Source organism: Labeo rohita, chromosome 11, assembly GCF_022985175.1.
Source record: "Labeo rohita strain BAU-BD-2019 chromosome 11, IGBB_LRoh.1.0, whole genome shotgun sequence".
Lineage (NCBI taxonomy): Eukaryota > Metazoa > Chordata > Actinopteri > Cypriniformes > Cyprinidae > Labeo > Labeo rohita.
The window spans coordinates 25,976,934-26,003,341 of NC_066879.1; the positions used below are offsets into that span (position 1 = coordinate 25,976,934).

The 26,408-nt window shown below is 36.5% G+C and overlaps 2 protein-coding genes across 5 annotated transcripts in view; both read left to right on the top strand.

The window, feature by feature from the left end:
• The first annotated feature begins 81 nt into the window (after positions 1–81).
• mxra8a (matrix-remodelling associated 8a) lies at positions 82–24,022 on the top strand. 2 transcript variants are annotated; one of them, XM_051123029.1, is made up of 10 exons: positions 82–305; positions 4,573–4,599; positions 6,993–7,295; positions 7,482–7,583; positions 9,568–10,044; positions 18,812–18,973; positions 19,172–19,229; positions 19,315–19,397; positions 19,478–19,552; positions 22,384–24,022. In XM_051123029.1, exons 1-10 carry the CDS (start codon positions 254–256, stop codon positions 22,410–22,412), a joined length of 1,368 nt encoding a protein of 455 aa, XP_050978986.1. In that variant the 5' UTR covers positions 82–253; the 3' UTR covers positions 22,413–24,022. The 2 variants fall into 2 exon arrangements, with proteins under 2 accessions (XP_050978986.1, XP_050978987.1); XM_051123030.1 differs by having other exon boundaries at positions 83–305; positions 22,387–24,022.
• A 1,579-nt stretch (positions 24,023–25,601) lies between these two features.
• The window catches only part of dvl1b (dishevelled segment polarity protein 1b), a 62,631-nt gene continuing 61,824 nt past the window's right edge, over positions 25,602–26,408 (top strand). The window contains exon 1 of one of the 3 annotated variants that reach the window (XM_051123020.1): positions 25,602–26,132. In XM_051123020.1, the coding sequence (XP_050978977.1) occupies positions 25,840–26,132 (293 nt within the window). In that variant the 5' untranslated portion in view covers positions 25,602–25,839. The remainder of the gene's footprint in view (positions 26,133–26,408) is intronic. The other 2 variants (XM_051123021.1, XM_051123022.1) reach the window with 2 other exon arrangements.

Here is a 26,408-nt window from a genome sequence, read left to right on the forward strand (position 1 = left end):
CTGAGGGATTACGAGGATATGAACAAAGACAGTAGCTGAATGGTTTGTTGTTCGTGTTTAAAAGGGGCTGGTCAGGCGGAGAGAGCGTGAATACTGAAGGTGGGTCTGCAGAGCAGACTGCCGCCGCTGCTGATGTCGCTGGTCGACAAACAGCAAGTCTTCCTTCGCGATAGAAGTTTGTCAAAGCCTGCTAATTCTGCTTTACACTGCTTTCAACACATTCTAGAGTGATTAACCCAAGAGGATAACGGACATGAAGAACTTGGCTGTGCCCTTGTGCGCTCAAGCGCTTTTCTTGTCTCAACGTGAGTATTTGATTTACCTGCAGGCTTTCCAAAGACAAAGTCTCTGTTGTTCTTTAGCTTTATTGTGGATTTGTTTACATTGACAGCTGAGAGAAGAATAGATAAATAAATAAAGACGGTCTATTATATTTAAACAGACGTCTAAAATGATAAATTGGGTATCAAAGTGTGTGTGTATAGGCTATAGGGTGTGCAAGAAACATGCCAGTCTTTTCACCTGAGTGTATATCTGTATGTCTCTTGAGATTCACTGTAAATGTTTGCTAATATTCTCTGCTGTTTAAACGTTTTATAATGTCATGTAATGGTTTTTCAGTCTGTATTTTGCTCTGTTGAGACCCAGACCCAAATGTCAAAACCATCTGGCGCAGATAACTTCAAACTCATGTACAAGAATGATGACTTTATTTTGATCTAACCCAAAGAAAAGTTTCTACTCCCAATATGGGCACCAAACGTTAAGCACATAAAAGAAAAAAAAGCAAATGACAATTCTGTGGAATAAATATCAGATGTGGTATGGCATTTTATTTTGTTTGGAGAAGAATTCAAGTGGTGAGCATGATATGTTTGTTCATGTTAGCCTGGTTTTTCTCTTCTTGCGTCTTATTCAGTGATGGCTTACACAGAGCTGAAGCTTATTATAGTGGAGGTCTTTGCACTGAAAAACAAATGAATCAAGAAAATTCCCTTTACTTAACATATTGGACCTTGAATTGCATATTCAGAGCTCAGGAGTGACTCAGAGTGATTCACTTGACAAATGGCAAAGGCATAAGGTTTTATTCAAAAACAGTGTAGATGTATAATTATGCAGATCTGCTCATCTTATCAGAGGTTGAGTCAGTATTGTAAACTTATGATTAACCAGATGATCAACCAATTTTGGTCAGTTAAGACTACTGCATTGGCCAGTGTCGTTTTTTTTAAATTATAGCTTAATGTTTCAGTGTAAACTAAACTCTAAACTCTAAAACTGTTTAAATTACACATGTCCTTGCCTCCAGACTGCTGGATGCTGCATACAGTGAAATACATTAAAATGTCCACTAATCACTTTATTCCCTATCTTGACCATTCATCTTAAATACACTAGACATTTTGTTGTAGTTTTTTTGTTTTGAGTGGAAAATCCCATAACATTATGATTCTGCGCACTCAGCAGGTCTGTAAGGCAACAAAAGTCTTACCTAATTTAACCAATGTAAACAAACCTTGGCTGCAAGGCTTTAAATAACCAAACAGCACTGCTGTGAGTTTTCTACTGAGAACGCTGGTTAATTGCAGGTGTAGAACTATTTATGAAATCATTTCCATCATTAGAAACACAGTTCCTCATTCAATTATATTCAGTTCCTTTGAAGCTGTGTTCCATGAACTTCATAAAAGTACATCTGAGCCCTGACGTCAGATTTCAACATTTTCTATAAAAAGGGAGAATGAGAGTTCCAGAAAGTTAATGAAATCCTTTTTAACATTTAAACCCAATGTGTAGAAGCTAAGTTTTTTTATGCATGTAAGCATTTCGATCAACTCTTAACAAATACTGAGTTGTCACTTTTAAAAGTAGTTCACATTTAGGGAAACTTCACCAAAAAAAGAATTTTCCTCCTACCTTTTTCCTTCTTGAAATATTGAATGTCAGATAAGAAAGATATGTAAAATTTTCCTTGAGCACACTTTTTTTTTTTGTCTTTTATCAGCAGTTTTTCAGCATAAGAATGTCTAAATGTAATTCAGTTCTTGAAATGAAAAAGTATTTTTCATACAATAAAGGCCAATGGGGTCCAATGTTGTTTGGATGAGAACATTCTTTAAAATATCTTCACTGAAGAAATACAGTCATAATGACAAGGGGGTTAATATGTGGCAGAATTGTCATTTTTGGGAAAATACACTACTGGTCAAAAGTGTTTTTTTTTTTTTTAAAAGTCCCTTCTGCTTACAAAGCAAGCACTTAATTGATACAAGGTACAGCAAAAACTTTAAAATAACTTTAAAATGAAATAAAAACCAAAAAAAAATAAAAGCTGCTTTCTATTTTAATATATTTAAATTTAAAATGTAATTTATTCATGTGATTTCAAAGCTGAATTTATAGCATCATTAGTCTCTCATGATCCTTCAGAAATCATTTTAATATTCTGATTTGCTGCTCAAAACGCATTTATTATTATGGTTATTATTATTATTATGTTGAAAACAGCCGAGTAGAATTTTTTCAGGTTTCTTTGATAAATAAATATTGAAAGTTCAGAAGAGCAGCATTTATCTGAAATAGAAATCTTTTGTAACATTATAAATGTGTATAATATTACAAAAGCATTTATCTGAAATAGAAATCTATTTCAAACAATCCTGAAAAATCAGCACATTTAAAAATTGAGAATGATTTCTTAAAAGCAAATCAGCACACTAGAATGATTTCTGAAGGATCATGTGATACTGAAGACTGGAGTAATGATGCTGAAAATTTAGCTTTGATCACATTACATTTTAAAATATATTCAAATAGAAAGCAGTTATTTTAAATAGTAAGAATGTTTTACAATATTACTGCTTTTGCTGTATTTTGGACCGAATAAATGCAGGCTTGGTGAGTAGAAGAAAATTCTTTAAAAAAACATAAAAAATCTTACTGTTCAAAAACTTTTGACTGGTAGTGTATGAGACAGATATAGAAAGAGAGATGCAGTTTTGTAGGTTTACAGTCTCATGTGCAGGTGTAACTTTGCCCTCAACATGTTTGTGCGAATATGAGTGTGCATGTGTGAATGAAATCCAGATATATGCGCAAACGGACAAGTCGTTGCATTTCAAAGTGCTTCCTCAGCAGATTCCAAACCCTTGACCCTCTCCCTCCTCCTCCTCTGCCTTTCACTCTGATGTTTGTGGTTTCTCTGGCTTCTAACACATCCTTATTACTGCCTTTCTAATGCCCTCAAGATTTGCTGTACATTCGGAAAAGTATTTCTTTTTCTCTCATCTGACACAAAATTATTATGACATGCAACAACCCTAAAAGGCCATATAGAGATGAAACCCTGCTGTGAAGTTTAGCTGTGATGAATTTCTTTCTTTATTGTCAAAGTCTCTAAAAAGCATTATTTTAGACTGCTCTTTCAGAGGAACTGCCACTTTGGAACAGACATTGACCAGTTACTGCTCCCGTGGTTAAGTCATCTAAATGGTAGTCACAGCTGTTAAAGACAGCTGTGCGAAAAGGCCTAATTTGCTCTGAAATTTCACGAAATGCTAAGTGTGTTTCACATGGCTGTGAAACGTTAAAATGTCTGCTTGTGTTTTGTATTGTATTACTTTAAGCATGTGGGTTGTGTGTGTATAGATTGAAAAAAAGGAACTAAACTATTTTATATAAATCTCTCATATTTTAAAAAAAATTAAAAGGGAGAACAGAAAATGTTACAAGTTTATGACTAAGGGAGTGGTTGGATTTTCCCCAGACCCTCTTAATGCAGGAGGATCTGAAACTATCCAACCCCTCTCTTAGTCATAAAATTAAAATGGTCATCATTTACTCACACTAATGGTGTTTCAAACCTGTATGAATTCATATGACTGTGTTGTTCGCAAATCAAACATTGTTACTTATATGTCGAGCATTTTTCCTTTTTTTTTGGTGACCTGTCCCTTTAAGACAAAAATTTCAGTGATTGAGAATAATTTAGTCTTAGGTAATATCTAGTTAAATGTTTATATTCTAAGTCTAAAGTTTACCAGATATTACAAAGGAATGTTTTATTAGGCAGGAGTGTTTTGATTCTTCTTAGACGCGCAAAGAGGTGTTTATTTCTGAGGGTTACAGACTCATGCAAACATCCATAAATAGTACTTCCAGGCATAAGGGCCACAAAATATTGGTGTTGCTCATTTTCCTGAAATGTTTGCTGAGAAAGAACTGCTATACAAACAGAGAAACTTACACAGCTGTCCATCATTTCTCTATTTCTTTGTGTATTGCTGCTTTTTTCACATATTATACATACAGTATATTGTTTTATTGTGCTCAGAAGCCCAGTTTGCCATAAAACATCCTGCCTGTCAGATTAGCAGTGCCGCTTAAGTGCATGTTGATTTTTCAAAGCTAATTGTCTAAGCAGTTATTTCTAAAAACACAGTCATAAATCCCATATGGTATATATTTCTAGTCTTTAACCTAGTGGGAAGGAAACATTAAAAACAAGAAAAACATAACGTGGCCTATGTGTTTAATTTTAACTAATTTTTCTGTTTGCTCATTTTACAGTTCTGGCTTCATTCCTCTTCAGCCCTGGTAAGCACATTACTTGAATCTTAAAACTATACAATTTTAATCAAAAGTGTATTAAGCATGTTAATCAGTGATGAGAATAACAGCGTTATAAATAAACAGTGTTACTAACAGCATTATTTTTTCAGTAACGAGTAATCAAACGACTTACTGTTTCCCCCGTTACAACTCCATTACTGACAATAAAATGCAGCGTTACTATAATTCACTATAATATTATTATAATTATATTTTTCGTCTGAATAGATGCACAGCGTACCTGTATTTGAAGAACCGTATACTCTTAAGTTAACCGTCGCTTTGTCTCACACACACACACACACACACACACACACAAAGAAAGATACAGAGCCAAAGAGTCTTATACCTTGCAGAATTGACACGCTACATGTAAACGATATTCATTGTTGTTTCTGTCAAAACAACGAAGTTCCTTTGGAATTTTTCAGCTTTTAAGAACCGCCGGTTTCTCTGGTAGTAGGCGGAACTAATGCGCAAGCGGCAATTTCATTGGCTGGCGCTCACCTATTATCGTCCCTATTTTGATTTCAGCAAATCAGTTCGAGCGAACGCAGACCGTGATTAATATTCATGAACCCAGCAGCTCATTAATCCTTTGTGCGTTTTATATTGTTATCAGTAGTAGAATTCATAGTAGTTGTGTTATCTTAATCACTATTATTTTTATTGTTTTTTCCGCTTTTTTATAGAAACACTAAATTACAAACAATATCTTAAGCACCACCACCAGTCCTAAGTTCAGTCAACATGACAAATATGCATTCATACATGGTTATTTTAATTACTAAAGTTCTCATTACTGAAGTTTAATGCTAAATTATCATAATGTCATATTCGCTTGACTGACTGATGCTAAATGCACTTTAAGATATTTAAAAAAACTGTGCTATTATATCAGATATTTAATATTAGTCTGGTGAATAAACTACAAATTGAATTAATTTCATTTAAATTTCATTCAACATATTTAATATTGGGAGCATCCAAGTTATTTTACATATTTGAACATTTTTTCACAATAGTAACACAATAGTTACTTTCCCTGGTAATTAGTTACTTTTATAATGATGTAACTCAGTTACTAACTCATTTGTGTGAAGTAACTATAACTAATTACTTTTTTTAAATTATAGTATAAATATGCAAAAATAGACTACCATTCAAAAGTTAAAAAAAAACAAACATTAATGTGCATTAAATTGTGACATAATGACAAATACATTGTTACAAAAGATGTATTTAATGTCATTTAAAATAATATTTTATAAACCACATGTAATTTAAAATTACAATTTTACAATGACATATTAATATTTATTGTTAATATTTAATTAGACTTGTATGGCTTCATATAATGTAAATAATGTCTCTTACTGAAATATGTAGTAGAAAACACATAAAAGATTTACGTTATTTTAAAAATCGGTGAGCTGCTGGCACTACCTGTTGATATTTTTACCTCAGCACAACTTGGAAAACAAAATACTGATACAATGCCATGTTGTGCAGCTTTTGGTTGTAATTCAGTCGAAGGGCAACAAGAGAAGCGATGTAAGTCTTTCCTAGCAATAAGAAGAGGAGAAAGAATGGGGAGATGCCTGTGGATGAATAAAACTTCCTAAAGATCAGGGTCTTTGTTCTCTCCACTTTAGCCCTGATGCCTTTGAGGGTTTTAGTAGACCACAGTTACTGAAAGCGCTTACAAATGGCAGAGACAAGAAACGCTAGATGCCATCCTGACATGATGTAAACATGTCGACGCTTGTCATTATGCCACAGCCACTGAAGAAGTTTCTCAGCGCGGATTTCACTTGATATACAGGGGCATTTAAACTCCTTGTGGGCAAAAATAAATGGTACAGCATTCGTTTTAAGCCTATGCTTATATCCATCACCACCTGTAAGCTCTTTCAGTAGCTGTGGTCATCGTATAAGTATTTTATTTTCCGTGTTGCGGAAAATATAGCAACAGGTAACGACAGTAGCTCACCGAATGCAACTATTTGACATCATCAAAATAATGGCGCCCCCCATAGTCCAAAATATGTATAAAATGATGTGGATTTTGGCTTCCCTTCACCTGGGGTTCCCTTTGAAAACTTTCTGATCAAATAAATGCAGCCTTAGAGGAATAAGAGGCTTCTTTTTAAAAACATTCAACTTACCGACCCCAAACTTTTGAACAGTAGTTCTGCAGCTGCAGGACTAGTTCCAGGAATGCTGGACCTACTTCAAACACCATTTTACTGTTGCTGTAGTGAAATATGGTTGATAACAACAGTTCTGCTCCATTTACTTTGGGTAATCACACATGATAGTGCTTTTCAATGATTAGGCCTAATCTGTGTATGGGAAACCGGTTCTTTTTGTTTCAGCGCTAGGCCAAAGTGATGGCAGTGGCGTAGTGGTGGCCATGTACAATATCAGCGCCCCCCAAGGATCTCAGGCGGTATTGCAATGTCATAGTCAGCGCATGGTGTGGACGCAAGACCGCCTAAAGGACCGCCAAAGGGTAGTACACTGGGATTTACTTCGTAGTGGCCCAGACCATGCAATGGAACGCGTTATAGACATGTTTTCCGCTGGAGACCAGCGCATTTACAATGGCTACAACCAGGGGCGCATTAACATGCCCAAGACTGCTTTTAAGGATGGCAACTTCTCATTGGTAATCAAAGGTGAGGTACTTTTTTAGCAGCCACTAGTCCGTCAGTGTACCACAGAATAGCTATATCCAGAACATCAAATCAATTCAAACTGCTCATGTATTCAAACGACATAAGGACTACAGTATATAACCTTCACATAAAGCTCAAAAGTTTCTTTTCTATATAAATGAGTACATTTTTTCTGGGTTCATACAGATGTTGCAATGAGTGACAAAGGAATCTACTCCTGTAACCTGCATCATCATTACTGCCACCTATATGAGTCAATCAAAGTTCAGCTTAATGTCACCAAATCAGGTTGGTAAATTCACTTCATATTTCAGAGGAGGTTTTTGTCTGGCTATTCTTGGCATTTAACCTGCGTCTTGATCAGACTGCTCAAGTTCATGCCAAATAAGGAGCTGGCTGCTGATTAAAGAATGGAAAGAATGTGAGGACTATTTGAAAAGAGAATTTTGCACACTTCTTTTCATCTCCAGTTACCAGCCTTTCAAAATATATGTAGAGAGTGTATAATCAGTAATATTGTGAAATATTATTATAGTTTAAAATAACAGTTTTTTATTTGAATGTGTTTTAAAATGTAATTTATTCCTGTGATGCAAAGCTGATTTTCACATGATTCTTCAGAAATCATTCTAATTTGCTAATTTGGTGCTTTTAATTAAGAGTTCTTATTGTCTTATTATCATCATATATAGTTGGAAATGTCTTGAAAGAAATGTATTTTTGCATGCAAATTGTATAATATCTAAGGTACACTTTTTTTTAGTAATTGTGCAATTAATTCTCATATTGTATATTCAGAAAGTTTTGGAATTTGTTTTCCCCCTAAAATTTTCACTACCAAAACACAGTAATAATAATTTAATTAGAAGGGTTATATTGACCTTTTAAGATTTTGCTTACATCTACATTCTTTGTAAAAGACAAAAAGTTTATCCTGATGATTTCAAAGTTAAGGCTTCATTAGTTTGAATATACACTGAACCAAAAGCAATAATAACATCTTAGCTGATCATTCAGTATACTTTATTTTTGACAAAACATCCCATGTTTCGGTAGTGACTGCACATTTTCGGTAGCGACAGTAATGTTTTAGTAGCAACCACATCACATTACAGAATTTTAACTGGTATACTAAATACCACTAAAACATACTAAATTACTAATAATTTGCATAACTGTACTAAAATTTTGTTTATTTCCCCCAAATAAAGGATTATGTGTTCCTTTTTTGTCGAATCAATGATGACATGTTTTGGTTCTGACTATTACGGTATGGTAGTGTCAATTTTATGGCATAACACCCAGATGTTACTACCAAAATGCCACCAAATGTTTTGGTAATAAGTGTTTCAGTTGTGGCAATTTTAGACAGTTCAGCTTCAAAAATGCTAATCAGCACATGGTTAGCTAGCACAGTTCTGAACAGTGGTACACACATAAAAACTAAATGTTAGGGAATAACTCCCAAAAAAGATTTTCCAGACTTTTGAACACATTTACCTGAAAATGATGGGGCCTATATCTACTCACACCTTGTAGCTGTTAGAGAGAAGAACACAGGAATAATTCCTGATCATAAATGTAGGGGTGTAGTTAAAATCAGTCTCAGCCATTGGACTAAAACATACACTGTTTCGATATTGACATGAAAAATGCGGGACACATTTTTTTTTTTACATAAAGTTTCACAATTTACAAAGAAAATATAAAATATTGTTTTGAACTTCACTTTTTTAAAGAATCAAAAAGATAATTTTAAAAACAACAATGTTAAAAAATACAACAATTATTTCAATATAATTTTCATAAGTTAAAATTTAGGTGTCAGTGTTTGGGACAGCCACCTCCCAATTGAAAGTACCCAATAAATTATGATTTTAGATATATATTAAGTTTACTAATATTTTAAAAATTATTGTGGGTTACAATAGATGATATAAGGATCTTAGTAAACATCTAACAATTGAATACATAAATGCTTTTTAAATGTGTGTTTTTTTTTGGTTGTGAGATAGCAGTTTGCACCAATTCTGTAGAATGGTTCATTTATGAAATATATATGTTGCACAAAAAACTCATAAGTCCAAGTCACTCAAATAATGTGAAAAAATATAAAAAGCCTTTATTCACATGGCTTTAGAGTTTTAAAAACAACACATTTGTGCATCCAAACAGCAAAGATTTATGGATTTGTACACCCCAGCAGCATTTTTTTTTTTGCATTTTTGCAAATATATATGTGCATACTCATCCAGCTGTGGTTTTCTCTCAGCACGTAAGGAGAGGCGGTTTTGGGACGGTCAGAAGGCAGTGTATGTGGTTCTGTTGGGCAGCACGGTGGTTCTCCCTTGCGTTAACCGCCGGCCCATCTGGACAGAGGGCAACAGTCAGGAGGACCAACAACAAGTGGTTCACTGGGACCGTCAACCTCCAGGGGTCCGACACGACCGTGCCGATCGGCTCATCGACCTGTACGCCTCTGGTGAGAGGCGTCACTACGGACCGCTGTTTGTTCAGCAAAAGATGAATATTTCTGCCACAGCGTTCTCGCAGGGAGATTTCTCTCTGATCATCTCAGACATCCATCCCCTGGATCAGGGGCTATACTCCTGTCATCTCCACCATCACTACTGCGGCCTGCACGAGAGACGCATCTTTCAGCTTACCGTGACGCCTCCAGTCCCTCAGACCCCGCAGATCCCTCAGGAACCCACAGATGAACCTCAGTATCTTCCTAATGAAGACCCAAGTAAGTGAAGCACCCACTTTAATTCGAAACTACTAGTAAAAGAACTACCATTTTTTAAAACACGCTTGCTTTTTTTAAATTATTACTAGTTTCAGGATTTTAGGATTATGGAATGGTGATTATGCTACTGAAATTAATTATAATTGAGTCTAAATTGAGTCTAAATGATCTAAAGTCTAAGATTTTTTTATTTCAACTTGTTGCTAGTCATGTACAGTATAACATTTTCATAGCACACAAGGGATTTTCCAGAATCATCCCAGAAGTTTCCCAAATGTTGCTGCTGTCAGGAGTTCTTTTTTGTTGCTTTGGCTCCTTATGAGTTGTTTGCACCATAAATTCCAGTAAATATTTTTCTTCTGAATGCATGTCTGCTGTTCATAAAGTGTGTCTAAATGGTTGTCAGCAGAATTGACACACAGCTAACAATTTGCATGTGGATAAATGCCAGTGTAGACCACTTAGACAGCTAAAAGTAAATGTAAGACAACAGAACGCCCTTCTTGAAGCATCTTCAGCATGTTTCTGAAGAAATGTGTTAATTGCTATATTTGCAATTTAGAGCCCCAGCCTAGGTTGTCCTGATTAAATTTGCCTTTGTTTATTAAAGATCTTGGTTTGTCATTTCCTTGTAATCACAAAAGAAAGAGGCAAGGGTTGATGCTCAGATATACAGTACAGTTTTCCAGTATTTGGCCAGCGTTTATAGAGCCAAAGAAAGAAACCCTCATCACCCTGGAACTCCCTTTTATGTCTTCTCAATTTAATCTGTATTGACTATGTGATAAACACATGTAAGAAAAAAGAAAGGATAAAGAAAATAGGGTGGATGTAATCACAGGGCATGAACTTACACAAACAATTGTGACCTAACAGTCTGAGGTAAGTCTGCAGATATGGTTACCCTGCTGTCTGGTTTGCCACGTTCGCGTTCATTAAAATGCAGCAGTTCTCCTTTAAAGCTTATTCTTCTTTTGCTTCAAGCACGCTTCTTTTTCTCTTGTTTTTTTTCACTCGCATTCCACTGGCCGTTCCCTCTCCCACTGTCACAGCTCGCTTTCTCAGTTTGAGTTCTGCTCTGGTTTGGATCGTTCAATAGCCATATGTTTTCCTTTGAGGTACTGCCAGGCAGACAGGAGGAAAGGAGGATAAGAAAGTGCTTTTTTATTTGCACAAGACAGGGAGGTAGGCGATGTGAAGTGGGAGATGAAAATAAGGAAGGAAATATATAAGGAACTGATGCATAAGTTTTAATGATTTTTTAGAGAGTTGGGGGAAAGACGGGTGGGGATTCGGCAGAATAACCACTAATAAGAGAATGTGGGAAAGTGATTTTCTGTGGTTTAGTAAAACTGCGTCTACTGGACCATAGACTACACAAACCTCAGTGGAATCTTGTGGATAATCACAGACTTTTGGGCAATAAAGAAAAGAGCTAAACATTTTCTACACGGCTGAATTCATTATTAACAACAAAATATTTCTGCGTAGCATCTGCAGTGACTGCTTATTTATACATTGTGTTGTTCTGATTGAGGAGTGTCTGTATTTTGTTTTGTTGTCAAGTGTTTGTGTTGGATCTCTTCCTTGAGTAAAAGGGAAAGTTCTGTCTTAATTAATCACCCTCATGCCATTTCAAACCCATATGACTTTCTTTGTAATGTGGAACACATCAAAGCGTTAAAAAGGTGATAAAAGCGCATTAAATTCCCCATAAATTCAAACTTTACGTTTTTTGGCTTTTAGTATGAATATATTAGCCTTTAAGGAGAAGTCCACTTCCAGAACAAAAATTGACAGATAATGTACTCACCCCCTTGTCATCCAAGATGTTCATGTCTTTTTCTCTTCAGCCGTAAAGAAATTGTGTTTTTTGAGGAAAACATTTCAGTTTTTTTCTTCATGTAATGGACTGATATGGTCCCCCGATTTTAAACTTTCAAAATGCAGTTTAAATGCGGCTTCAAACGATCTCAAATGCAGTTGTAAACAATCCCAGCCGAGGAAGAAGGGTCTTATCTAGCGAAACGATTGGTTATTTTCATTAAAAAAATAAAATTTAAATACTTTTTAATCTCAAACGCTCGTCTTGTCTTGCTCTCTCTGAACTCGGTGTATTCTGGCTCAAGACAGTTAGGGTATGATGAAAAACTCCAATTGTATTTTCTCCCTCAACTTCAAAAATAATTTCAAAATCATCCTACATCGCTGCAGAAGTACTGACACAGTCTTTGCAAAGTGAACATGCAAAGTAGATCAAACACCCTTTAACAAAAAAAGGTAAAACAGTGATATAGGACAATTTTGAAAGGGAGGGAGAACATGAGATGGGTTTACAACTGCATTTGGGATCGTTTGAAGCTGCATTTAAATGGCATTTTGGAAGTTCAAAATCGAGGCACCATATCAGTCCATTATATGGGGGAAAATCCTGAAATGTTTCCCTCAATAAACATAATTTCTTTATGGCTGAAGAAAGACATGAACATCTTGGATGACAAGGGGGTGAGTACATTATCTGTCAATTTTTGTTCTGGAAGTGGACTTCTCCTTTAAGGTTATATATCAGCTAGTGTGCTCCAAAACAGTGACATAATTCGCATTTACAAGATATAAGTATTTAAATCTAAAGATGTGCTCACACCAAACGCAAATTTAGTTATTTGCGCAAGTAGATTACATACAAAGTCAATGCAAAGATGCAAATAGAGGTGAATTTCGTGCCAGGCGATGCCAATGACGCAAAATATGCGTAATTTATGGGTGGGACGGGTGGGACATGTATTACATTAAAATAAAGACAAATTTAATCAGCCTATTCTACTTCCATTTGTATGTGAAGTCGAAATCAATCCCAACTTTGCTTTACGATGCATCGCAAGAGCTCCTAACTGAAGATCATAAGATCACAAACAAAAATCACTTGCATGAAGTGACCATTGAATGTTCCCTTCGCTAACGGACTTCTGGAAGGGCCCTTCGTGAAGGGATTCAGTTGCTCACTTTCTTTTGGAAAGTCCCGACAAATGCTTTTTCAATGGGTCAAAAGGAGTCGGCAGCGCACATACAGTCTGCTCCGGTCCAAAGACCCAGGTCATGTGCGTGAATCGGTGCAGACCACTAAACGTATCGGACCCATTTGAAAAACAAAAAAGCCGTTTGGACTTCACCCTCTAACTTCCACCAATATGGAACAACGATTTTGATGACATCACCCTGCACTTCAGCATCTCATCTAATTTTCTGTCCAATCAAATGCTCTCTAGAACCCGAACCCCCCCGTCCCCTACACTTTGAATAGACGCTGAATCTGAGGCTGAAATCAGTCACTTGTTGACAGAATTAGTATTTTCTGTAGGGTGAATGGCATGTAATGCAATTTAAAGGGGAAAGGGAACGATTCAGACAGTGCAAATATGCTTTCCATTGGGTTGAAAGATGTCTGGTTTCGAGCTATGTGATGCGAACAATGGCAGCGTGGATACAGTCTGCTCCGGTCCAAAGACACGGATCATATGCGTGAATTGGCGCAGACCACTAAACATATCAGGCCCATTCGAATTCTACACAGAATGTTATATTTTATAGCAATATGGATAAAATTGTGACTGTTATATGCTGTCAAATGCGGCTTTACCAGCTCAACGGCTCAACGGTTTTCACAACAAAACCCGCACAGTTGCTTCTCAAAACTAGCCCAATCGCATTTCGAGGGGGGTCCCTCATAAAAAATCGCATTCTGGGGGCTAAGTATGACGTTATTGGGGTCACTTAAATCCACGGACATGAAAAACAACCTGCAGGAACAGTGTTAAAGTAGCCCAATTCTGTGGGAAAACCGCAGACTTGGCAACACTAGCTCTGGCCCAAGGTGTGATATAAACAAAATACTATTGGCTATTTAAAGGGGGCGGCACTGCTTGATAGGTTTTTTTTTTTAAATTACCTCAACAGAATAACGCTGTGTGTTTCAAAGCACTTCAGTGGACCTTGTGGCCCTGTATTCCAAGTTTTATGAATCATTTTGCCACCTTTGTGTTTGGAACAAATCAAAATTGATTAAGTAATTAACTGAAAAAGTGAAAAACATGACGCTTATCTTTGAGTATTTGTGAGATGAGTAGCTATGACTGATCAACTAATCATTTTTTTGAGTCATTTGATTCTTCTGAATCATTTTGAATCATTCTTTTGATCTGATCTGGCTGATTCATTCACGAGTTTTCAAGTTCAAATGACCCAGTTGCAGTGCTTCAGCTCACTGGAGGGAAAAATAATCAGTAGCAAATGACTCTGAAGCAGTAAAATGTGGTACTTGATGACTAAATGTTATTTTTGGGGTGAACTGTTCCTTTAAAGCATCAAATTTCCTCAAGACTTTTAGCTATATTTTGTTCGTTCTTGTTTTCTTTCATGATTTTTGTCTCCTCCCTCCTTTTTGTGCATTCCTTTTCCCCTCTTCTGTTTCTTTAGTTTTCTGTTGGTCTATCTTGCCTGTCCTGCTTTCTTTCTCACTTCTTACTGCATGGTTTTCTCTTTTTAGGCCATTTTTTCTTTTTTACCCTCCCGACGCTGTCCTTTCTGGAGTTTTTTGGACGGCGTCTTGTTTATCTGCAGGAAAAGGGAAGTTTGCTTCATCTGTAAAGCATCTGGCCAGCTGTAGCTAGAGCTCAACATCAGACCATAAGCCATAAGGAGGAGACTGTAGTGGATTTAGGTCAGCCCACCCTCAACATCCCCTCATTCCCCCTTAAACCTTCCCTCAACCCTTTCCTAAGTCATCCAAAATGTGTCAGGCCTTTTCTCTGTCTTGTTCTAAGCATGAAGAAAAAGACAACTGTCTGGATCCAGCACAGCCATTACATAAAAGCATTTCCTTTTAGGACTTTTCATAATTCAGTTTATCTTCCTATAGTTCAGACCAGGTGGTTGTAATCATGTGAATCACTCACTTACATCTTTCCCAGGATCTGGCATATCAATAACTGTTCAAAAGTTGCAAGGTTTGAGCATATTAATGCTCCTCTGTAGTCTTTGAAGGTGGACGGTCCAAGACAAGTCCCTGTGGAAGCGCTGTTCTGGATTGTTTGGCTCATAAATGTTCAGCTTTTATCAGAAGCCCAAACTTAACATCATCATAAACACAGCTATTCTTAAAGACATCTGTTTGTGAAACAAGCAGGAAATAGTCTACTTCTCAAGATCTGGAAGATGCTTTGTTGCTTTTAAGCAATTTATTTATTTAATTATTTGTGACGTGAACATACAAGGGAAGTCTGAAGCTAAACAAAACACGTCTTTGCATAACAACCATAAATCACTGTTAGGGAACTACTTTTGTGGAGAGAAGCCTGCTTTGTGGTTTACTTGAGGTGAAGATAAAGAAATTAATGTGTTTTGAAATTATGTAGTTGCTGTTTTTGTAAAAATGCTTTTTATTAAAGGCACAACAACACAGTGTTGTGTCAGAGCACATTATATTGCCTTTACCACGGCTCTTGACTGCCAGTAACCAGTCATATCCGGCTTTTTATGAGGTCTTCTAAAAAACGAGGGTAGAAGATCCTTCAGCTGTTACTGATTACAGTAATCTACCCTACGATATTAGCCTGTGTTTGTTCCCCTCAGTGCTCTGGGTTCAGACATATACAATAGAAGGTTAAGATTGAGATTAAAAGGCAGAAACTGTTTTTTACAGGTAACAATTACTTAATTGCTATGTTTTAACACAGTAGTAGGCAGAATTTGCTTGTTTTCACAGAGTGTGGGTGGTAGAAAGGTTACATTACAAGCATCTGCATTTGTAGTGGTCTGTTATCAGTATTACAATATTATTGTTTACATTTTTTTCATGGTAATAATTATTACATTTTACATACATTGCCATTCAGATGTTTAGGGTTTTGTAAGAAATCTCTTAAAGTGATAGTTCACCCAAAAATGACCCTCATGTCGTTCCAAACCCGCAAGACCTTTGTTCATCTTCGGAACACAAATTAAGATATTTTTGATGAAATCAAACAGTTTTAATTTCTTTTAGGGCTTTATGCTTACAGTCAAAATTTCAGGAGCACCTTCCCATTATGAGGTGATATTTGACTCCTTAAAGTGATTTACAGGGGATTTTGTTTTTACCTTTGTACTGGCATTTTTCTAACTTTATTAAAAGTAAAAAGTCATCTTTTATGTCAAATTTGTAAAAAATAATAATAATAATAATAATTTCTGATTAAAACTATAGAATAAGAACAAGCAGAATAAGAATAAGTTACCAATCAAGTGAAATCAGTATTAATAAAATTAATTTGTACTACAGAGGTGGCAGAGAAGAACACAAAAGTGGCTTGTAGGTGTGTTTTCATATGTTTAATTAAGCTCAGAGGTGCCATTAATGTAATCAGATTCATAAATTCATGTTAAAGGGGTCATCATCACAAGTTGATTCTTTAGGGTCTTAATGAAAAGTCTATAATATACTTTGGTTAAAAATTCTCAATGGTTGTTTACCTTGCCAAAATCAGCTCTGCAAAAATCATCCTATTCTGGTCGAGGCTGCTTTAAATGCAAATGAGCTCTGCTCTCCCCACCCCTCTCTTCTCTCTGTGGAGTGACGAGCCTGTTTACTTTAGCCGCATTTAGCTGCTAAACTTCCTAACTAGCACATTATTAGGAAAGGCGATCACAAAGATTCATAAAAAACCCTGTATACTCACTTCTGCTGTAAGTGAAGCTGGATCACGAATGATTCGCGCAAACATAGACGGATATATGTAGATCGGGAGGCGATGACCCCTTTAAGATTAATGTTTTAAATATAGAATTTTGAATACAGTAATATTAAATTATTTAAATAAGTGAAAAAATACTTTAAAAATGAAACTAAATCTGGCGTCAAGTCACTAGTTTAATTACTGAATCATTCATTCATTTGATTCGTTTGAACGGCTGATTCATTCAGGAATAAAGCAAGTGACTATCTTTAAGAATGGGAAATTGAATCAATGACTCACTAGATTAATTTAAAAACGCACGTTCATTCATAAACGAAACACCGCTGTGTTTGAATGGAGATGCGCAGCAGCTCAGTTGTGACTTGTAACAAACTACTTTTGACAACGAAATAGAGCAAAATCAGGCAATAGTGTTATAGTCAGACAATGTATATCACTTAATATTAACTTCTTGTTTATTTAACTGTTGTATTAAATCAATATCTCATTTACAAACTCCCTTAAAAATCATTAAATGCTGTCACTCATCTCAATTTGCGATCTCACAAAGTTCCATTATAATCAACGAAGCTCTCTACACTGCACAATGAATCTCTTATTTACACTCTCTCTACACTTTGTTTATGAAAGGATTCATGAGATATGTCTGGGATACATTATTCAATGTTGCAAAAACACTTTGAAGCCTTTGAAGCTCCCCTCAGCGCAAACACTAATATGCTGATCGGGTCAGTTGCACTTGTGCTTCTAAATATTTTTTCGTAGTCGCACGCATGCAGTTTTCAGTCGTCTTTACTACCTTTCTGGGCCTTGACCGTGTCATTTGCGTTGCTGTATATGCAGGGTCAGGAAGGTCTTGGATTTAATAAAAAATATCTTAATTTGTGTTACAAAGATGAAGAAGGCCTTACAGGTTTGGAACGACATGAGGGTAAGTATTTAATGACAGAATTTTCGTTTGTGGGTGAACCATCCCTAAGAAGCAAGAATCTCTCATTAATTTTCAGCCATGGCTCTTATGTAAGGTCCAAACATAATAGTCTCTGAGTGTTTTTCCACATCTCATAGCACTTTTTCTCTAAGAACTATGAAATCATACAGTGTTTTGTCATCTGCTGTCGTTATTTTAGTCTTTATTATGTCTGTATCGTAGACAAAGAGAAAGTTTGGCTTATTTATTTATTTTATTACATTTTCCTGTGGAAGCAAAATAATGACGTCACTCAGTAAACTAGACCACATAGTACCTCCCCATTTCCCCTCCATCCTCTGTCTGTTTTCCACCACTCTTCTTATTTAAATCCATGTTTTCCTGCCAGGAAAAAAAAAACACAGATCTCATTGTAGCTGAAAAACACGTGGCAGTTTCCGGTGTTTTTTTCACAGAATTCAGAGTAAAATTAAAATAAATAAATGCATAAAATCTGTTTCTTAAAACTAAGCATTTACATTCACAAGTTTGTCCAAAGCCGCTCAGAATGCAGTCGAATTACACATTTATCAGTGTGTGTATTTTCTGAGAATCAATCCCATGACGTTAATGTTGCTGACACTAAGTTTTGAACTCCAGAAATGAGCAATGCACTCTTTCACCTCTAACATCTGTTTAGCCCTAAAGCCAGATCTCTCTGTACTGCTTCTTCAGTTGTATTTAGCGGAAGGTGAAGCCCTTACATGTTCACATGTTTACTTGTTTTTGGTATTCAGTTATTTTTCTTTGGAAAATAAATTTATAACAGGTGAATCCTAAAGTGTTGTCATATTTACAGATTATGTAAGCTAATGTGAGGCTGAATAAATAGCTCGGGAGATGATACTGGTCAGGGTATGAAATCAGATTATGATTATATATGTAATATCTCTCCTTTAGGAGTGCTGAAGTTTGCTTTTTCACAGCACAAGATTCTGTGCTAACCATAAACCTCTGTATGTAGCTTTGTAGTAACACAGGGCCCTCTGGTGGTTACTGAAAATTACAAAAAACGATTAAGTTCAAGGCCAAACTTCTTAACACATATTCTTGATCTTCTATTTAGACATCAATATGGTGGAAGTGCCGCCACATGTAATCAACGTCATCATGCCAGAGCAAAGGAATCACTTCCTGCATCAGTTGGGCTACATCCTGGCAACTCTTCTCCTACTGGCCCTTATCGTTTTGGCTATTGTTCTCCTCACACGTCACCGGAAAAGACAAGGTTATTATTGATCCTTTTAATCTGTCATTTTGCATTTTATTGCTCTTAAAAGGCATATAATTATATTTCAGGTGTCTACATTCTACATAACTGTGACTAAAATAGCTTCTTTTTTACACTACACACAAAAATGTTTTTCAACCACATATAAATATTATGTACTTTGTGCTTGATTTATTATTTGCATTTTAAACATAGGCCAAGATTTTGATCCACGGAAAGTCGAAAGTCCACCTCTGCCGACGGTGACGTATGTGTGAGTACCCACTGCTGTTAAAACACCATCTGTGAGCATTAGTTATGCATAAAGCATCAACTGTCAATGTGTGTCATATTTTTAGAGGCCACACGTCATGTGTTAATAAAGAATATGAGCGAAGCGTTCAAGAGGTGAAGTCAAGCAACCAAGAAGAGACGAAATTGGGTGAGTTTACCTCATATTTCCTCTTAAAACGCTCCACCTGTAAAAAGAAATACAAAAAGTGTTTCTGTTTGTCTCCACAGACTACAAGAACAATCTTCTGAAGGAAGCGGAAATGTCCAAATTTTGCTCCCCTAAAGCCATTGACCTGGACAGAGGTAAAATCATTGGCTGTGATTGTTTTTTATCATTTGTCATAGTCTGAGAGAGCATTATAAAGCTAAAATGTGGGTCACATCAATGAATAAACCCAAACATTCACCAAGATGACTAGACATAGCAAACAACTAGTCGTTGATTGCAGATAAAATGTATCAAATTGCATTCAACTGCTTTGAATTGTATAAATATCACAGTAAAAACATTTACATTGGCCCATTTGTACATTGTTAGTTATTTTGAACTTTCTTTTCATCAAAGATGAAAAATATCAAGCAGCACAGTGGTTTTCAATTGTGATAAATAATATCTTTTACAGCTTACAGCTTTTTAACAGGTCAGCATATTAAAATGATATTAGGACACTGAAGGCACTATAGGCACAAATAAACGTAAACAGTCTTTAATGAATGAAACACAGTGGTAATCCACACAATAGGCTTTGGAACAAACACACATACATAACGGGAGAACTGAACAGAGAGGAGCTTAAATACACAGGGTAATTGGGGAAACACAGGTGGCACTGAATATAATCAAACTAACCGAGGAGAGGAACATGACCAAATAAGGAAAAACTGGAACTGAAACAGTGGCAAAACAAGACAAAACAGGTCAATGGTCCTGTCATATTGCCGCCCTCCCGGAAGGCGCGTCCTCGCGCTGTAGATAACAACAGAGGGAAGCATGGGTGAAAACTAGGGATGAGGCTTGGAAGGAGGATGGATACCCGGGAGGAGCACGACGAACAGAGTCCTGGGTGGAGATGATGGAGGGAGGAGCCAAGGAGGAAACAGGAAAGACCTGGGAGGCGACAGGAGGGACCAGGGCGGACCAGACGGAGACAGGAGGGACTTTGAGCAGGAAGAATCAGTTGGGACCCAGGCCACAGCCATGATGCCGACCCACGGTGGAGCCGATGGAGGGAGAAGCCATGAAGAAGGCAAGGCTGACGACGCCAGGGTGTCGACCAATGGCAGTGGAGCAGATGGTGGAGGAGCCAAAAGTGGAGACAGTGAGCCAGGGTGATGGGGAGGATCCGGAGGGCCGAGGTGGAACACGTGGCCCTGGCGACTGATGTGGAGGCGTGGATCCTGGAGGCTGCGGTGTGGCCAGAGCGACAAAGGACCAAGGTGGAGCCAGAGGGATGGAGGAGCAAGATGGTCAACGTCAGATCAAGGTGGAACAGGAGAAACTAGGGAGCTGGGTGGAGCCGCAGGGTTGACGGGTCTCGCCAGTCTCCTCTCCATGAAGACATCGAAGTCCTCTCGAGGACCACCTTCGGACAATGGCGCTCTGCACGCGATGTTTAAACTGGTGTCGTAGAACGCACATAGCACATCGTCCCAGTTATCTGGTGGTGTTGGCTCGCAGCAGGAACATAGTATGGTCCTCGAGAGCTTTGTCTCCCTGCTTCAGCAGGAGGAGGAAGTATTTAGGGCAGAGAAGGGCATCCATACAGGGAAACACTACGGAAGCAAAAACTGTGCAAAAACAAGGAACAAAAACGGAGGGATGACACGGAGTTAACTGTTGCCGGTCGGGTCTTCTGTTACAATACACTGTTTCAGGAAGCATGCTGGAGGCACAAATAAACATAAACAGTCTTTAATGAACGAAACAAAGGGTTAATCCACACAATAGACTCTGGAACAAACACACGTACATAACTGGTAGACCCGACAGGGGAGAACTGAACAGAGGGGAACCTAAATACACAGGGTAATTGGGGAAACACAGGTGCACTGAAAATAATTAAACTAAACAAGGTGAGGAACATGACCAAATAAGGAAAAACAGGAACTGAAACAGTGGCAAAACATGACAAAACAGGTCCATGGTCCTGACAAAAAGAAGATAATTTGAGAAACATCTCAGCATTTTTTGTTCATACCTTCTTTTATGTTCCACAAAAGAAATAGTTGAAATTACATGAGGGTGAGTGACAGAATCCCTTTAATGTTTTTATTTGTATTTTTATTTATATTATTAAGATTTTTTAATGAACTGATACTCTAAATAAGAAACTAAATCTGCCAGCAGGTAAGGGTACCCTAATAAATGTTTTTATGAGTCATTAATTCGATCAATTCGCTCAAACAGCTGATTCATTCAGGAATTAAGTAAACTGCTCTCTCTATGAATGGGACTTTGAATCATTGGTTCACACGATTCATTCAAAATGCAGATTCATTCAGAAACTAAACACCACTGTGTTGCCTGGAGATGCACAACAATTCTCCTCTGGCTTCAGAGGTAATATGCTCTTCAAAATTGAGCAAAAACACGTAATATTGTGTTTAAAATATAACACAATATCAACTTCTTATTTACTGAACTGTATAACATTTTAGCTTGTGATAGATCAGGACAAAATCAGCACTCGTGTCATATTGCTCTTGCTGCTCGTGTAATATTGTGTGATATGTGATATATATAAATGAGACAAAACACATACAGGGGCATTTTTTCAGATTTTAGGGCATAACTGCATTTACGGAGTTGTTGTTCTCCATCATATTTGTCAACAGTCCACTATATGAAATATAAGATGATGTACAGGTCTGTGGGCGGGTCCAAGGCGTTAACTGCATTAAAATATTTTAATTGCGTAATTCTTCATAACTAATTACTAAGTTAACGCGTTAAACTGACAGCCCTAGTTTTAATGTATTTTTACACAAATAAATGCAGATTTGGTGAGGAGAATCAATCAAGCAATCAATCAATTTCAGCCCAAACTTTTGAGTAGCGTGTAAACCAAAATTGCTCTGAATTTGATTGTTTCTTCCAAAATTCACAAATGATCTCTTTTTAATGTTTTTCTCAGCAGAGATGGAAAAGCCATCTTGGAAATAAGAGGTACTCTTGCCACTGGCTGGTCCAGGGGCAGATTTGGAAACGGATGAAGAATGAAATGTGGAGAGTGACAATTTGGCAAGGAAATAAGTGAAAAGGAGAGAAGGACACAGTTGTATCATTTTTTTTCGTCCTGACTCAAGATCCTTCGTATTTTTTGGCTCTTGTGAAGCTTGCAGGAAGCAGCAGAGTCTCAACAGCAGTATTTTGGACAACTGATATATCAGACTAATGGCAAACAACTGTTTTAGAGCACTAAAACGACAAGCAAAAAGCTTTAAAAATGCAAGAATATAGTCTGCATTTTTTTTATTACTGAATTTGCCTAATGCTGCCAACCACTTAATGAGTGAGAATTAAACACACCCAGAATTATGTGTCCTGAGTGTCAGAATGTTTATACTGGTGTGAGGTTTGAGCTATGTAGAGATGAGGCTGGGCAGAGGCTGTGATGAACGGTTAGCTCAGAAGCTTTATGTGAGAAAGAACCTTCTTATTCATTGTGGAATCAGAAAAACGTTGCAGTTTTAAATGATTTTGAAATTAAAAGTGCACAGCTGTATGGTACAAATATTGCAGAAGCTATTGCTGCATCACAACATTTGCATTTTTATGCTTTGTTCATATTTCTCAATAGGTTTAAGCTATGCTTTCTTAGGCATTCTTCCGAGTACCTTTACTGTATTATATGAACAGCATGATTATTAAAAGATCCATTTTAATAATCATACTAGATCAAGTATATTTTGTTTTTTAAAAGCTCATAATTTAGCCCATACTGGATCCTGAATTTCTATGCTGGATTTGTATAACAGTGTAAACATGGTAAATTGTTAAATGGAGATTACAGTCTACATTCTTTTTGGTATATAAAAGCATAGTCAGTTTAACCAAAATATTTCATACCTCAAGTCATTATAATATTCTAAACCCATTTAAATCAGTGTTTTTTCTGATATTCTGTTTTCATTACTAACTGTGTTACCACTAAAAGCTGCGTTTCCTTTAATGTATAAAACTTTCTATCACAATCCTCTGTATCCTGTCATACTTTCTCTGTTATGAACCTTTTCATGTTATCGTTTTTATATTTTCATGTTTACTTTTCTCATGTTACAAATCTTACTAATTGTCTTCGTCGCAGTTTATTTGAATATTCTAGCATTTGATGTATTTGCTTTCATCAATACTTGCAGGTCATTTAAAGTCAAACAATTAAGTGTGAAACTGATGCAAATGCATCAAGGTACCTGTACAACATGAAAATAACTGAATTTTAATAGGCTATTCATACATGATCAGCATAATGCAACGTGTACTGCTTTATTTTAGATTATTATGGTGAAGCTGAAGCAATGCTTTTGCCCATTATGATGATTATAAGACATTCAGCCGACTCCAAGGCTGCAAATAAGATTGTGTAAACATTAGTGATTGAGGTTGCTAGAGGAATTTGCTGGGTAGACCACAATGCTTTTAGTACATTATGCAACATAATGGATACATGATTATTCCCATGCTGGGGCGGTTTTATTATTGATGATTTAATTTCTAGTGCATTGTCAATGTTCTTTCATTCAAAGCAGAATAAACACATTTTAACCTCTGGATTATTTTTGCATGATGTAGGTGGTATTTTTTATATTTGTAGGCTCAAGTGCCTGTGATGTTAAAGATTTATGATGCTCAAGCAAAATCAAACACCTTGAGGTTTTAGATACTGGAAATCATTTGTACAGCTCATTCATGATCATAATTAAAAACAAAATCTTATTCAACAACAGCAAACTGAAAACATACAAGACTACAGCTGCGTTTTGACAGACATTTTTAATAATGTTACCATAAGTCATATCAGTGTTGTCTAAACTATTAACACATCAGAACAGAATTTAGCTTTGTTATACAGTGCTACAAAATTTCTGTCACATTATTCTTTGGATTAACTTATAAAAGCTGTTTTAAATTAGTATTGTAGGAAATTAATCATTTTCTACCATGAACCATAAAGCGCAAGCTAATTTATTCAATACAAAGAAACATAAATTAATAAAATTTTCTGTAAGTGAGATCAACACTGATCAGATTTTTTAAAATATATATTTTTTAAATTATTTTAAGTAATTTTAAATACATTTATTTTAATTTGGATGTCTTTTTCAAATCTTCAGCTTTTCTGTTTAGTGATTCAGTTTGAATTTAAATTCGCATACACAGTAAAATTTTAAGATGAAGAGGCATATTTATATTATTTTTAATTCTTATTTGAATTCCTTGGTAAAAATGTACAATAAACTTTCATTTTGATCAACGTTAGAACAGATTAATAAATACTGTAACAAACATATTGCTCATCGTTAGTTAAGTTAAGCTAATGTTAACGCTGAAACTAATGGAACCATATTGTATAATTCTCCAAATTCGTAATTCCGGTTAGTTAGTTCACCCAAAAATGTGACCCTGGACCACAAAAACAGTCTTAAGTCGCTGGGGTTTATTTGTAGCAATAGCCAAAAATACATTGTATGGGTCAAAATTATACATTTTTCTTTTATGCCAAAAATCAATAGGAAATTAAGTAAAGATCATGTTCCATGAAGATATTTTGTAAATTTCTTACTGTAAATATATCAAAACTTAATTTTTGATTAGTAATATGCATTGCAAAGAACTTCATTTGGACAACTTTAAAGGCGATTTTCTCAATATTTTGATTTTTTTGCACCCTCAGATTCCATATACTGAAATAATTGCATCTCGGCTAAATATTGCTCTATCCCAACAAACTATACGTCAATGGAAAGCTTATTTATTCAGCTTTCAGATGATGTATAAAGCTCAATTTCGAAAAACTGACACTTATGACTGGTTTTGTGGTTTTGTGGCTACTCACCCTCATGCTGTTCATCTTCGGAACACAAATGAAGATATTTTTGATGAAATCCAAAAGCTTTCTGACTCTCCATAAACAGCAAAAACAAAAACAACAATTCTTCTTCTCTGCCTCACGCAAAATTAAATTTGAACCATGTCACATGGACTATTTTGTTGATGTTCTTTGTACCTTTCTGGACCTTGAACGTGGAATTAAGGTCTCGCGGGTTTGGAACAGCATGAGGGTGACTAATTAATGACAGAATTTTCATTTTTGAGGGAACCAGCCCTTTAATTCAAATCCAACTCGAATCCGGACTAAGTGTGCATGGCTTCTGTCTAGCACACGATGGCAGCACTGCGCAGAAGAACGGCTCGGATATTCCAGGCTGGTTCTCTCAAGGATGTGAACCTTTCCTTCCTGTTTCGGTAACACAGGCAGCAAAACCTCCGCATAGTGGGCTGCAATAGACATCTATCAGGCCTCCATAATGGCTGTGTTCTTAGCCTTAGCGTTACAAAGTCGCTTAATTCATAGCTCCAATCGCGCCAAATGCGTGATTGTATTTATTTAGCATCCATTATTGTAGACATTTTATTTATTGTCGCCGCACGTCTGTATAGACAGCATCAGGAACACGCGCTGTTCTCCGGCAATTGTTCCCACCATATTCTCATGGCGGAGACTAAAATCATTTACCATATAGACGAGGAGGAAACTCCTTATTTGGTGAAACTGTCAGTAGCTCCAGAGAAGGTAACTTTGGCAGATTTCAAAAATGTCCTCAGCAACCGACCGGTCAACAGCTACAAATTCTTCTTTAAATCTATGGATCAAGATTTTGGGTAAGTCGAATGATGGGAATTGTCATTGTGTTTATTCACTCATTGTGTAGCAATCCAGGGTGCGAATGAAGCTGTCATCGCGGCGGCGGTGATTTGTCATCATTGGCACCTGCCTGTCAGTGGTGATGATGACTGTATCATCTCCTCCTTTGTGGGATCAGCATCAGAATACGGTCATGCTCGTAGCCGTTCAGTATGCCATAGCACAACATACTCTACATCTTTTATTTGCATTTTGAACTGGTCTGTTTGCATGGTAACTGAAGTTTGACCTTT